The 15,876-nt window shown below is 37.1% G+C and overlaps 1 protein-coding gene across 3 annotated transcripts in view; it reads right to left on the bottom strand.

The window, feature by feature from the left end:
* Positions 1-5,194: 5,194 nt before the first annotated feature.
* Positions 5,195-15,876, bottom strand: part of KCNN2 (potassium calcium-activated channel subfamily N member 2) — a 139,546-nt gene continuing 128,864 nt past the window's right edge. For all 3 annotated transcript variants that reach the window (XM_024246638.3, XM_054555032.2, NM_001131645.2), the window contains 3 exon segments: positions 14,548-14,675; positions 8,219-8,288; positions 5,195-5,800 (listed from right to left, as the gene is read on the bottom strand). In XM_024246638.3, coding sequence (XP_024102406.2) covers positions 5,513-5,800; positions 8,219-8,288; positions 14,548-14,675 — 486 coding nt within the window. In that variant the 3' untranslated portion in view covers positions 5,195-5,512.

Below are 15,876 nucleotides of genomic sequence, written 5' to 3'. Positions count from 1 at the left end.
AGGAGGTCTGGTGGCCAGTCTCTTCAGCAGGGGAGGTGATGGGCCTGGATGGCTGAGGGTTCATTGCCTGACCCAGCTTCAGCAGAGGTAACAGGTAGCATCACCTCCAAATGTGGGTGCAACACTGAGTGCATTCTGTGATCTGTTGGATTCTTTCTTTTATGACTCAAACCCACATAATCTCCCACTGTGCAGGTGTACTTTTCCTTTGAGCTGAACCAGTTCAGGGTCTGCAAATATATATAATTTTTTTACCTTAGGAGAGGACACTGCATATTCACTGTCCTCAAATATTTTTATAAGTGACAGGATGGACAAATGAGAAATATTATCTTGTTTATAGGCCTCTTTATTTGGGAGTGGGAGGCAGGGAAGGAAACCCCAGGGAAATTGATAATTTAAGTTTTTGAGAAACGAACTTAGTTCCTTTAACTTATTTTAGAAATAGATACTCCCTTCAGTATTTTCATCTGTAAAATGGAAATAAACATAGGGTTGATGCAGGAATTAAAGGATTAAATGAGACCTGTCTCCAAGAGAGATGAAAAGAGTTGGGTTATGGAGAGAGACCGCTTTCCTAAGAGGGGCAGGGAAGGCAAGTTATTAACAGAGTAGAAAAACTCGAACAAAGTGTCTCTCCGTTCTGCTCTGCTTGGCCACAATCTGCCGACCACAGCCTCCCTTAGACGCAACTTTTAGCTGGACCTAAGGTTAAGTAAGTGTTTAATATAGTACTCCTGACACTGTAGCCCTAGTAAGTCTTCCTCCTCCCTCCCTTCCTTCCTTACGTCCTTTCCTTCTTCCTCTTCCTCCTTTTCTTTTCCTCCTTCTCTCCTTTCTTTCCTCTCTCTCACTCACTCTCTTGCTCTTGCTTTCTGCGATGGGGTGCTATATTTCTTAGGCTGGTATCAAACTTGTGGCCTCAAGCTATCCTCTTGCCTCACCCTCCTGAGTAGCTGGGACTATAGGCTACATACCACTGAGCCCAGCCATAGTAATTTCTAATCAATTGAGTAGCATCCTCCACTCCACACTACCACCTAGGGAGCATGGGTCTTGGGGCTGAGGAAACCATAACTGGAGAAAAAGGCATTTTCTGGGGGGAACAAATTCTAAGTATTTCTAAAAATACCTGGGAAACTATAATCTATGTTTTCTATTTCTGGGTTCACTGACTCATGACATATTTAACAGAAGAACTAGAGAGCAGCATTGACAGGGCATTTTTTTCCTTCCCTAGTCTAACAAACTGAAAAAGATCATGTTCATCAGGGCCGTAGCAGTAGTGACAGTGAGATGGGGAGAAGTCCTTTGTATTATACTGCTTATTGCAGGGTCTTCCAGGTCTCTCAACATCTCCTGGGATTTTATTTATCAAACAACCAGTTTGATGATTTTTTTCATACTGGATTGCTTGAAAATTCAGTTAAAATAGTGGTCCCCAACCTCTTTGGCACCAGGGACCAGTTTCGTGGAAGGCAGTTTTTCCTTGGACTGGGGGTTGTGGGGCAATAGTTTTGGGATGATTCAAGTGCATTACATTTATTGTGCACTTTATTTCTATTATTACACTGTAATATATAATGAAATAACTAACCATAATGTAGAATCAGCAGGACCCCTGAGCTTGTTTTCCTGCAATGAGAAGGGCCCATCTGAGGCTGATGGAAGACAGTGACAGATCATCAGGCATTAAATTCTCATAAGAAGCTCGCAACCTAGATCCTTCACATGCGCAATCACAATAGCGTTCGCGCTTCTATGAGAATCTAATGCTGCCACTGATCTGACAGGAGGCAGAGCTCAGGTGGTAATGAGAGCCATGAGGAGCGGATGTAAATACAGATTAAGCGTCAATGGCTGTACCATTGCTTACTTCCTGCTGTGCAGCCCAGTTCCTAACCGGCCAGGCCCCCAGGGTTGGGGACCCCAAGTGAAAACACATAAATGGCATCAGGGTGTGTTACACAGACTAGGAGCAGTGGGTGGAGGCTCAGGACCTACAGGGATGGGTTTGGAAAAGTAAATGAGCCCTTTGGTCCAACTCTCAGGTGACCTTCCCAGCACTCCCTAAACTAACACCCTCTACTTTTCTGGATCATATTTATGAACAGGTTTTGTTGGAATTCCAAGAAGCAGAAAGGGAGTATGTCAGAATCACAAAAAGCATACATACATATTGATATTCTAGGTTATATTAAACAAACAGTGATAGGATAAGGAAATGGATATGCTAATCCAGAGTCCAGTAACTTGCTTCAAGAATGAACTAGACAAGTGAGGGGGAGAATATATATATACAGTCAGGTGCTAAAAGTTAGAAGATAAGCAGATAATGGAGGTGTTTAATATTTGCTGCCTTTTGCTGTAAGTGGTAATACAAGTAACTACCATCATTTGATGAAATAGATGCCAGGATTTACAGACCGCCCCGCCCCTCCGATATCGGTGTCTTTTTAGGCTCATTTTACAAATGAGGAAACAAAAGTCTCGGAGAATCAATGGTGTTTAAGTGCACAGAGCTAGTGAGTGGCAGGGCTAAGTTCCACAACCAAGTCTGACTCCTTCCACTTTGCCATGCTATTTCTCAAAACTGAGCAAAGCTAAAAAATAGGAGGACTGTATTATTTAATCCATTGCTCGATGCTCATATTAACCCTAACCCCTAGCTTTTTATCAGAATTCACAAATTCTGTTTTGGAGCATAATTACTCGATTACTGTAGATGTTTTGATGGAGAGACTCTTGGAAAACAAATAGAAAGGGAGGAGAAACTAGGGAGAAAGCACATGAAATTTCCAAAATTTAGTACCTGTTATGCATTTGGCTCATCCTCATTTCTGTAAGAGCACAGGGTCTTCTTTCTAGTGACTAACCTTGACACTGAGTATAAGTGGAGGAAATGAAGAAAATTATTGAGGAAGGTGGTGCCATTGTAATTTAAAATGATTTGCAGAAGCCAAATGGCTTGTGCTGGCTGTAGAGAAACAGACCAGGGTGTGGCAGGCTGAGATGAGACAAACAGAACTCAATCATTATTAGGAATTCTGAAAAGCAAAATGCAAGTAAGGGCATTTATCACCACAAGAGCAGTCTTCTAAGCAGCCCTCAGAAGACTCTGACTAATGTTCAAAGCCATTTGGGAGGAGACTTGGTAGCTCTGCCTAAAGTGGGGTTGATTCGCCAAATGACACGCCAGAATGTCTGTAACCGAGGGGTCCCCTCCTCCTTTTAAAACTGTGGTTATTTAGCATTTAAAAAAATAATAGAAATAAAAGATTTAATATTTACCAGTTTTCATATACTCTGCATAGAATAGGAAATGTAAAATTGATTTTGAAGGATAACAGAGTAACTTATTCTAGAAGAGCTACAGTTAAAAAGAAGAGAATAAATGCAAGGCAAAGAACTATAAATTAAAATCTTTGTCTTCTCTCATCTTTGACAAGAGAAGCAATACATTATTCTTTCCCTAGTCCCCTAGTGTTCTGGGGTGATAGTGTTCATTGATCTGTAAGATGATAAACTTCAGCTGCTACTCTGCCTTTTAGTCACAACAAAGGTAGAAGATACAAGAATTAACTACATAAATTGTAACAACAAATAATATTTTTTCCAAAATTTCTCCCTCTTACATCCAGTGTTTATACCAAATGCTTGATATATTCTTGTATGCAACCCAAAATACATAAAATGAGATTTTAATTTCATCCATGAAGTAGAAATCTTGATAAAGTAGGATCTGGATGTTCATTTAACCTGGCAGTATGTTTCTATAACCAGTGTTCTGTTTTTCTTCCACTTATTATTAAAAAAAAAAAAAAATTCCAGGCCTAATTCTATCCAACACAGGCATATATAAGCCATATGAATGGGCTTTAGTTTCAGCCATTTTGGATAGATAAATGGCAAGTGGTTCTCACGCAATCTAAAGCAATCAGTTTTATATCCTTGATATTGAAAGGAACTGTTTGGTTTTTTAATTAATTATGAAGAATGTTATGAATGTTATTTTATCCATTGGACTATATAGGGTGGATCAAATATATCACTCCAGTTTGTGCTAAAGAAGGAACAACATATTATACTAGCAACTTGCAATGTTGTAAGGTTGACACCAAAGGGTATGGTATAAAATGAAGTGGAAGCGGGACAAAAGCTTCTGAAACAGATTGCCCTGAAAATGGAGTATTTTTAGGTTTAGGCTGATACAAGCAGGTTGCTTTCAGCGCCGTCCAAACGAAGCCTTATTTTTAAGACGCATTATCCCTACCGCCACTGATGCATTATCCCTACCACCATCAGCTTTCTTGTACACTCTTGGGAACAGCACCACATGAGGAAATTCCATACTGCTATCATCTCACACATGGTTCTTCTAAATCCAGTGGATTCTTAGAGCAAATTTGCAAACACATGGGTTTGTAGCAATAACCACTCAGTTCTCTTTCACACAAACTGACCTTAACCATCCATGAAACAAGTGTCCTAAAACACATGAAATTTACTAGATGCTATTGGCTTTTGTTAAATATGTAAGTACAGACCAAGAGAGCACTTATGTTAGGAGTTAGGCTTATGTATGTTCACTATGCTGTTGTATGCAAACATGTATCTATGAATATAAACATGTATCTATGAATATAAACATGTACCTATGAATATAAACATGTATCTATGAATATAAAGATGTACCTATGAATATAAACATGTAGGCCCCAAACATTTAAAGTGCATGCTTGGCCTTTCATAATAAATAAAGGGAAAGATATGAAATAACTAGTTGAGAACTAAAATTCTGCACCATCTGTTTACAGACAGTGGTGTACCACCGAGTGTACCCAGTGGTGTAAACTGGGAATTAAAAAATTCTTGAAAGCATCTCTACTCCTTATTTGTATATGTTCTGATAAAAGACTTTCTACATTTTGAAAAAAAATATTGAATTAAAAATAATGAGACACTGCAAACCCAAAAATAGTAAGCTATGCTGGTTCAAATGATTGATGCAAATAATTCATATCAAGAGAAAAATCTTAGGAACAGGGCTTTTAGGAACTGAAAGTCTTTTTTTCCAACCAGCCAGACTCTTGGCTATCAAAATTATCAGTGTGCATCAGATGATAATCAGCTATTTTACCTTGAAAATGTGAGAAGTGAAGCTTTAGAAATGTCAAGTGACCAAACGAGTATGTGCAGAAATTAACTTTTTTTATTATATATCATATAATGTAGTAGTAAAGTTTGTTTGAAGTGCATGAATAAAAAGTTAGTTAGTGAAATTACAGGAGGAACAATCTATATAGCAATAATAGGTGCATTCCCTGTGCATCTGAAAGAAAAAAAAAGAGTTTTCACTCATTTTGGCCTAAAACTTAGTGTTCAGGTTCCCAGGATTCTGACATCAGAACCCGGATAACGCTGATTAGAACCATAGGGGCTTTACAATAAAAGCTAAAATATTGACCATATGATGGCAAAAAGTCTTATTTTGTGGTTAACTTATTCTCTTCTAGCTACTCTCTGATGAAGTTGGTGGCGCTGTGGAAGAGGACCGCCGCCTCCTGGATGAGGACCGGGACCGCTCAGCATTGTAAGTGACATGCTTGTCGTAGCTCTCCATCTGAGCCTCAATGAAATCTCTCTGCTGCTGCCTGATGGTCTGGCTTATGAGCCCAGGGAGGGCGTGGATGCTACCAATCAGAGTCTCTAATTTTGTTTCCAGGGTAACAATCCTCTTCTCGAAGTCTTCACTCCTTTCGTTTAAGTCAGAAATCATATCATACATGATGTTCTGGGTCTGAAAAACAGGATTGAGAAGAAGGTTAATTATACTTGCCCTGAACACAAACTGTCCACCTCTCAGAGGTTTAGCGCTAGTCTCTTGCTGGTAGCATTCAGTGTAGCAGGGGTGTCAGCTAACTGAACAGCTCATCTTGCAAAGCCATTTCATTGTATGTGTTCAGTGCCAGGATTTATAATAGAAATATAAGATCTTTGGTTCAGTTGCAGAAAATGTGGAGCAGGTACTTCTACTGGTGGCATGCCCATTGATTTTAGGTGGTATCAGGATAGACAGAAACATTTCAATTTAATATTTATATATGTATTTTAAAGGTTGTCACAAAGGTTAGTACATCAAATTTATTTTGCAACATGTTAATTAGGGCAAGGGTAATTTTTAAAAAATGGGCAGAGTCAAAGAACAATAAATAATACAGAAAGATAAATAATAATACAGATGGCATTGGGATGTAGCAGAAATGTTGAGGGTAGAATATAAATGAAGTTTAGGATTAACTGGTTTGATAATTTTGTAATTTAAAGCAATAAATTCCTAAATATTGTTTGTTATCCTTTGTTCCAAATTACGGGCCTCTCTCCATTGGGTCAAATGGAATTTTTACAGATAACCATTGAGAAAATATTAGTTGAGGGAGATACTAAAGTTACCAGTCTACCTTGTTGGCCATGGCTCTGACCTCCTGGCTATGGCTTAATCAAAGCTAAGTGGTTAAAATAGGAAAATGTTTCTGGATTCCTAGTGAACCCTGAAATTGATTGTCTTGATCACAGGGTATCCATAACTCTGATTTCTAGGTATATTTCCTGAGTAGCCAAGAGACAAAGAGGGAGGACTGATCACCTCAGAGCTAGAAAGGGAAAAGGCTGGTGAAGAGGGAGGAAAAGGTTTTAATCTTAGTTTAGTGCAGACTTTCCCAAGTCTGAGATCCCTTTATTTAAGCCGTCCCTCCTACTTCATTTCCCTTCTATCATATGCTCTTCTTCTGCTTAACAATCTTTTAAAGATGGTAAATGAACCGATAAGGGAGTTATTATTCAGAATATAGGCACCTTGTTTCAGTTTGACCAGAGACAGAGTGCATACATTTAATTTTACTACATAGTCTTGAGAACATGTGAATAGCATCCATTCATTTAAGAAAATACTGAGCCTTTATGGCATTATGTACAGTCCTGTGGTCATAATATGTACATTAATAAAGAAACAGCATCTTCCCTCACAGTGGTACTCTTGAAGTAAAATTACATCTCCACATCATATTTCAATGTGGTCTGTCCATTTTTTCATAAAAATACCCATTAAAAATCATTTAACCTAGGAGTGATGGAGCTTGCCCTTTTTTTCATATGTCCAAGTAACAGCCACATTTATATACATTAATCGAGGATGTCCTCATACTTTTTATATGTGTGCTGTCCAGTTTATATGCATGATATATGCTCTCCTAGGGTAAGTCATTAAATACTTACCATCTTCAACATCTAGTATGTGTTATTGCTATATATTAAAATGAATGTAATTTAGATGCATTATTTAATGAGACTAGGACAAGTATTTGTAATTTTTATGGATTATACTTGAGGCTTTAGCAAAGTCATGGCTGATTGATTTATCAAACAAAAAATAACAGTTTGTAAGATGCAACTGAGAGTTGCCTCTTTCAAAGCATTTGGGTAAAAGGCTGAACAATTATATAAATGCTATTTTAATACCACCTTTAGAATTCACCCAGGAAAATGCAATGTTTTGATTGTTGACAAATATTTATGTTTTAAGAATGGGTTTTATGTGGGGAGAAACAAACAAAAATTGATCAGATAAATCTTATACATAAGGTAGAATAGTTTGGAGACTGTTAACATACTTTTTAAAAAGTGGTATGATTTTGAAACAATGAAATGGAGAAATAACCATAAAAAAGTGATCACTTTGGGGTGATAACTTTCATTCTAGGATGTAATTTCTGGTATCTTTTATTTTTATTTCAACTTTACATTCTTTTGAGTTTGCTTAAAATACACAGAACAAAATTTAACTGATGAGTCCTATTCATTCCTGAATATCAGTCACACCTAGGATGCAGTTCTGCTCTCACTGAGATGAGATTTACATGCAAATAAAAATCCCACAGGTATTGTCTCCCATTCCACTTAAGCTTCTTATGGTACTTCCAAATCACTGTAACTAGGAATGTTTTCAGAATGGGGTTGAATAACGTAATAGGGAAAGAGTACATTAAATGAGAGTTATAGAAACATTCTTTTAAGTTGGACCATCATTTTAGGGTGCTTTGTTGGTTTGATTTATTAATTAGATTTGGGTTGGGATCCTCTTGAAACATTAATGATTAGTGACTGTGAAGTGGTTGCTTTCAACAGATGCAACTATGAGGGCTAAGCACCTCAGGCTTACCTTTGCCAAGTCCACCAAGGTGTTTGCTTGGTCATTCAGTTTCCTCTGCTCCATTTTTACACTTCTTAATCTAAAAGATAGAATCTGGTATCAGAAAGGTTCCCTTCTTTCTATGGCAATCTTATGCCTTCCAAAGAGCATGCACAAAATTGACAAGAGCAAATAACTGCATGGATAATGCCTTGAATATTTGGGGTAAGTCCAAACTGGTTATGTGTCTGGTACAAATGAGAAGCATGCTTCCCCAACACCGCAAAAAAGAAAGGAGAGAGACAGCAAGAGATGAGATGTCCTTAGGACAACTATTTACCAGGTAAAGTTGAATTCAGAAAGACTCATAAGGATTTAACCATATGAGAAAAAGCCAAAACATTCCTTAAAGCCCCAGTATCATGACAAATAGACATAGGAAGAAATATGCAAAGCAACTGGAATTTCATTGATGTTGGAGCAATGAGCACCTTCCTATGCCTACATGACTAGATACAGGTATTAGCCCTGTTTAGTCCGAAATGGATTGAGTTAGGTATTTGAACCTGATGAAAACACAGTGATAAGTGAGATTCTTATAACAAAAAAAAAAAAACTTTTATTCAACCAGCAGCAATATAACACAAAACACATAATTATTATCTTATTCTTCATTGTATTTCATTTAACTTTTATCTTGAACTGCCATTAAATTTGAAAGGAGGCCAGACCATTTCCTAGGAAAAATTTCCGTTAATTTTCAGTGTAGATAAAAGTCAGAGGACAATTATATTATCTGGCAGATGGAATCTCTACTTTTAAGATTATGTTTAGCTACTGTTAAATATCATGGTATATACCTGATGAAGAGTCAATTAAGAATCAAAAAATGGTATTAAAAAAACACTTTTAGTTAAGAACTCTGCTATTCTTTAACTTTATTTACTACATTATTTTTCAACAAATATTTATTCAGTGTTTACTATGTACCAAGAAAGATTTTCCAATAAGAGAAATGTGGTTTATTGTTCCTTAAGCTAACAATTAAAAGCTTTTTCCCAAAAGAGAAGTAGGTTCTTCTAAACTATTTAATGAAAACAAACAAAAAGTCATGCCAATCTTATTTTGCTTTGATGACAAGTCGTTTTACAAAGTATAGTTTTAATGCTAGAGAGAGTATTTTTTATTATTTTTCAATTGAAATGAAAGGTAATTATGTAGAAGGAATAAAAACTCACAGGGCAAGATTTTACTGCCAGGGAGATTTTGTAATATGTTCATAATGTTCAGTGATTTTGTTCCGAAACTAGGATATCCAATATGTCACCAAATCTGCTCTACAGTGAAGATGTAGTGCCTTCTGCCAGTAGTTTAGCTGACACCTACCTACAACACGATCTTTAACAATCTAAAACAGTTTAAGGTTATAACTTCTCATTGCGACTATGTGTCTATTAGAATGCTGGAACGAAGTTAATTGCTCCTTTTTATGCTATTACAGAGATGGAATATGTCCTAGTCTAAAATTTACAAGCATGTACTTAGATCCAATATATTGTTGAGAAAGATTTCTCTCAGTAATTAATAGGGTTACAATTTTTGATGTGTGCCTTTGAAAAACAGGCAACTGCCCCCACCCTACACCCCCTAAAAAGAACACTTAGACATCTGTGGGTCATTACACAGAAGTGTACTAAAGAAAGAGCAGTGTACAACAGTGGATTCCATCCTTACTGACTCTAACTGGACCTTTAGTTTCCTCACATATGAAATGAAGTGTGTTAGATTAGAACAATGTTTCTGCACTGCTGGATTCATACCAACAGAGGTATTCTAGATGACTTTAAGTGATACTTAAGATGGAAAAGTTATTCCTTTTAGTTCTCTTCTAATTTTTCATTACTGCAAGAAAAACATCACAGGCTGGTCCTACTCTGTCTTTATCTCCTAACACCTGCTTTTTTTTAAAAAAAAAAAAAAAAAGGCAGAATCTCAGCTCAGAGCTTTCTGCAGGCAACAGCCTATGGCTAGAATTCAATACCGGTGTTTCAACTATCAACTGACGATTACCTTTACCTTTCTTCGTAATATTTTTTAATCCATTTGTATAAAAATGGATTAAAATTTGTATAAAGGAATTTGTATAAAGTTTCATGTTCAAATAAATTTGTATAAAGGAATTTGTATAAAGTTTCATGTTCAAATTTAAGTAAGTTGTAGTATTGGTGGCACATAAATGACTGAAGTTTGGGCTCTGGACCACATGCCTCCAGCAAGTAATGAGTACAGAGAAAGTCCTGAATTCTGTAAGTCAGGCTAGAAGGGCCAGTGGCAGTTTCTTAGCTTAAGTAGGTACTTCACCTTATAAACAACGGGGCCTAATTTACTTCTCTTGGATTACTATACTGTGTCTGACAGTAGAATTTTGCCCATTTTATTTTCTACTAATCTGGAAAGCTGACATACAGTAGCCTTATTTGATTGGAATTCCTTTAGCTTCCGGAACTTGAATCATCTTGTCTGGTTGTTTGTTTCTTATACTGCCTGTAATGTAGGAGAGCTGATAGAAAAAGCCTGCTTAAGCTGCAGCTGCCAGAATAAAAGGTAACATGCAGATGTGTATTACACTTTTTTCCCCCAAAAAAGAATAAGAAACATATGTTGATTTCTTCCTTGTGAACTTCACTTATCACAGGAAAATATCATGATTTTGGATCACATTTCCATAGCAGCAATCAGACTACTAAAATTCACAAATAAAGGATCCGCTGGGTGCATGCAGCCAGTAGAAAATTCTGCAAATGTTGAAAGGAGTGGCTCACACAACTTACTTCCGAGCTCTATTTTCATTTTGTTGAAATAAAAAGACAAAACAAAAGAAAAGAAACTGTAAAATATTCTGGAACAAAATAACACAATGTGGTGTTCAGTTGTGCACAGGGGGCTCGATTCATTAGCTGGAAGATCCTGTTATGGTTCTGCAGGATTTTGAAATATTGGCCAAAGAGAAACACTATTCAATTATCCTTCTTCATTGCTACTATACTTTCCCATCTGAAAGCACTCAGCTTCCTCCTGAATAAGAGTTCAGAAGGAAGAGCATGCATAAAGTCATCATGGCCTCTTGATATTTGATGTTCAAGTGAACAACAAGAAATATTTTTGCCTAATATGAATGTGATATGGTTAAAAGAACAATATTTGAAACAAAGGCATTATAATTTTTTTTGTGGGGGTACATCTTTTCCAAATTAGGACAACTCAGAAGCCTGGGGTTTCTGAAAGGCAGGTAATCCAACTCTCATGATATACAAATCAAGTAGATTGGATTTCTTGGCTCTGAAACAAATTTATGTTGGTCCATAGTTGAGATAAAAGAATGATAAACTTTAAAGGTAAAGTTGCTATCAGAAAAAGGGTTAAAAGTTAGAGAAAGAGAACACTTCATGACACTAAGTGACAATCCAAAAAGACAATTACTGAAAAGAGGGCACAGGCCTGGACAGTTCAGCAGAGACTAGAGAGGCTATGAAGTTTGGAAAAGAGAAACAGAGTTGAGATAGCATGGACTGGTAGAAGCAGAGAGCTGCTGAAAAAGTGCTCAGGACAAATCAGAGAGTAGGAGAGGCCAGGAGTGATCTATCGAATGAATTTTAACATTTTTCTTCAGCTAGTAAGGTCTGATTGTACCCAGTGCCGACAGATAAGGCCGAGGGTCTCACTGGATCTGCACAGTGGGCAATGGAAGCCTTGCCCTTAGGAATCGAGCCCTGTGTGCTTCCCCTATGACTTCACTCCCTAACTTCCAACACTAAGCTAAAATGAAAGGTAAGTATGCATGATTAGAATGATCTAGCCAAACAAAGCTTGTATAAATAAACGTACTCAGTTACACTTTTAAAAGTATAAATGTCCCCCACTGTAACGGAAACCCGGTAACCCCTAGATGAATTTATAAAGCAATTCAGAGCATTTCTGAGTTGCCTGAAGCTTATCCACTTTAGAAGTACACATTGCTGCAGAAGAAACAGAATAAGAAATGTCTGACGGAAGCAGAAAAATCACAAGTAGCTTCCTCTGTCACTCTATCCAAACACAATATGCTAAGAGACCCCGTGCAAGCGACTCCACAGTACCCACTCTTAAGAAAGGGCCGACATGCCTTGTAGGGTGCATTTGCAACTTGCTTAGGGAAAGTTTTCAAACTTCCCCAAATACTTTTTTTCTAATGTTTTAATGTAAAAACGTAATAACCTACGGCAAAGCTGAAAGCATTTTACAGTAAAAACCTCTAAATTCTCCCCCAGGCTTTTGAATGTGAATGTATTCTGAACGTAATAGTCCAGAAGAGTCTTATATTACAAGATGTACTACAAATCCCCACTGCACATGGCTACAGAACCGTATTATAAAAACTATCACAGCATTTTCTTGGATTTGTTATTATATGAAAATTTATTAAAGGTAAATCACATGTAATTATCCATTTGATAGGTCTGACTGACAGGAAAGGACCCAGATAAGATCCTGGAGGCAATGGGATGTGTGGCTGCTCAACACATAGACCGACCACACTTGCTCACTGCCTTGTCATCTCACACCCTTCCACCCTGGACATACGTATCTCCTCACATGCACCAAGGTAAGGTTTCTTTTTAACATACTAAATATAGGTTAATATCAAAATATTAAAGGTACAAAAAATGATTTTGCCATGCATGGTATGGCCTCTGGACCTCCTGTATGAATGTGTTGGGGTTACTGGGTAGTATGGTTTTAGCAGGGGAAGACCACTCTAATAGGAGAGTTGTGCGAGGTGAGTCCCTTGAGGAAGATGCCTGTTCCACAGGAAAATAGGGTGAGGAACACAGAGGCGAAAGCTCAGCATCTCTGGGTGGGGAGGCAGGGAGGGTTCTCATTCTCTTCAATCTAAATTTCAAGGAATCAAGATTTCTAGGCAAGGGCTCCTGGATGGTAGTTGTGGGTTATAAGGGTAACTGTAAGTCTAGGGAGCAAGGTCCCTCTCGTGAGCCGGATGGAATATAATGTTCCTTTCTGTGTTTTTCCTTATTTTAAGAGTATTATTTGAAAACTCTAGCCTTGTGTTTTCCTTACAAAGGGAGAAAAAGCATAGGGGTGTGTCAAGTCACTGAGCTACAGAGGAAATAGCATCACTATCTTAGGAAAGTGTGTTAGTAAAGCTGGCGAAAGAGCATGAGTGAGTAGCAATGAAGGCCAGATACTGTACCATACGTGCAGAGCCTGCCTCTACTATAAATCTCAGGATACTTGAGTTTTAATGTCTATGGAAGTATGAATCTGTCCATAATTACATATTCTACATTTTCAGTGATACCTATTTAAGCAGGGCAGTTCAGTGGACACGTTTTGTATTCTAGGGTAGAAGATGAATGCTTAGTAATTTCCTATAGAATGTTAGTGGCACCATATTACATATGAATTACCTGAACATGCAAAATAAAAATTGCAGCCTCTGAGTTTTCTTGTCTGTTATACTAGTTGGCTCTGAGAGACAAATCTCATTGGATAGCCAAAGCATCTTGTATTTACCCACCTTTCCATTATTACCCTGGTAGGTTTCATAAGGAAAGCTACTTTTCTGAGCCACAAATGTGACCATATCTGCTCTTCTCCATACAGAAATGGTATTAAGAGCAAGTCTGCATGGCATCACAATCGATACCCACATGAATAATACTTACAGTAAGGATGCTGCCAGCCTGGAGGAGAAAGATCCTGTGCTTTCAAATTATCAGTGCATCTTACTAGACACAGATTGTTACTTTAAAAGTCTATGCTAATTATATAACAATGGAACAGCACGAAGGACTTAAACAATAATAGTGGTCCGGATAAAGTTAAAATAATGATAAGAGAATAAAAGGTCTACACAAACTAGAAAATTTTAAATGAACACAGCCAAAATTCTGATTAAAAACTAATTTAAAATTCAAGTATTAAATCAGTTATATGCACTACATTCATATAAATATGTTTGAAGCTATGTTTAGAAAATAAAGCTGAAAATATCCTAGAGCAAACTATCTGAATAAATAGGTCAAATTAAGAAATACAATTTCAGCAGAAGTTATTCTAAAAAGAAACTGAGAAGATATTTTAATAAATATTCTAGTACTAATAAGTGATTTTTAATCATTAAAGGAACTGAGGTTATTCTCAGGATCTTATTCTGGAATGATTAGATTGCCAGATAACATCTTCTGGGAACAAAATGACAATGTTTTCTTTTTTCCTTCCTTATGAAACAAGAATAAACAAGTGCAAAAATTGAAAGCCAAGGACACAACAACAGGATAAAAATGAAAAATGATACTTACTGATGAATAGCTTGCAGGAATTTTCGTTGATGTTTTCTTACTTTTGCATGATCTATCTTTTTCACTAGCTTTGTATTTTTGTAAATTAGCCATGTTTCCCTGAGTACATTGGCAGCTGCATTTTTTACCTGTTAAGAGAACAAACAAAGCAGTTGCTCAATTCCAGAGCAGAATCCTTTGTAACTTTGCTGGGGGTCATAGTCTTCATCTCAAGGATAATGGTGAGCTGTAGCTTCATTTAGTAACTATGACTCCAAATACCATTTTTCTTCAATCTACGCATTTTCAGAAGTACTTGTATCTGCCTGGGAACAACACTTAAATTGAAAAGGGAGATACTACCACTTTCTTTCTGTGGTAAATTCTATCCTACTCCTTCAGGAAACTTCTTTTTTATTAAACTATTTTTTTTTTTTTTTTTTTAATCAAGAGGTGTTGAGGTCTCCACCGTGTATTGCAATTGTTGTCTCTATGATCTTCCTTTCCCTGCAGAAAGACAAAATGCCATGAGGCCAAGGTTAATCTTGTCCTTTGCAAGCCTGCTTGGTATTTCTGGCTGTGCACTACTGGAAGGGCATGTTTCCAGTGCTGAATGTATAAGTACACCCAGTACTGATAGCCTCCCCGAATGACTTAGCAATTTGTATGCTTGTTAGTATACTTTAATTAACTGACAGAGTCTATGTTATGATTTTGTTGGAAATTTAAGTACACTGCATTTCAAATGGATGGGACAAATGAAAAGGGTGAAAGCATTGCAGTAACACTGCCAAGACCTACAGCAGCTGATGAAAGGCATGGATACTTAATCTAGTCACTTGCTTTCTTGATGAAAGTCTTCAACAAATCCTGGGAGCTGATAAAGGGCCAGCAAGGGCAGATTCTGTCTTCTTCCTTGCTCACACTATGGGATCTGATGACCCACAGCTTTCACTTGGGCTTTTGGATTACTTACTATAAGAAGTTGTTCCATTTAATTCTTTTGAGTGATGGATAAAGGATATTTCACAAAGAGAGCCACAGGTTACTGGGGTGCTAGGTGGAGGAAGATAACTTTTTAAGAAAGGCAATGTAGTGGGGAAGACAAAACAATGAGCTGAGATTGATAACTGGGTTCTAAGTACTTGACTTTGCACTAACCAAGTCAGGTTGAAGTGATCAGCTAACCTCATAGGACTGCAGTTTTCTGGAACACCAGAAAGTTAGAAATAATGAATATTAAAGTTCTCTCAATCATTAGATTTACAATAAGGATGAGCTTTAGAATTACACTAAACTATGGGCCCAAGTTTGTATTTATATTTTTCACTTTAGCAAAGAAAACGTCAG

Source organism: Pongo abelii, chromosome 4, assembly GCF_028885655.2.
Source record: "Pongo abelii isolate AG06213 chromosome 4, NHGRI_mPonAbe1-v2.0_pri, whole genome shotgun sequence".
Taxonomy (NCBI): Eukaryota; Metazoa; Chordata; class Mammalia; order Primates; family Hominidae; genus Pongo; species Pongo abelii.
Note: the sequence above shows the minus strand (reverse complement) of the source record. Positions and strands in the feature narration are given on the sequence as shown.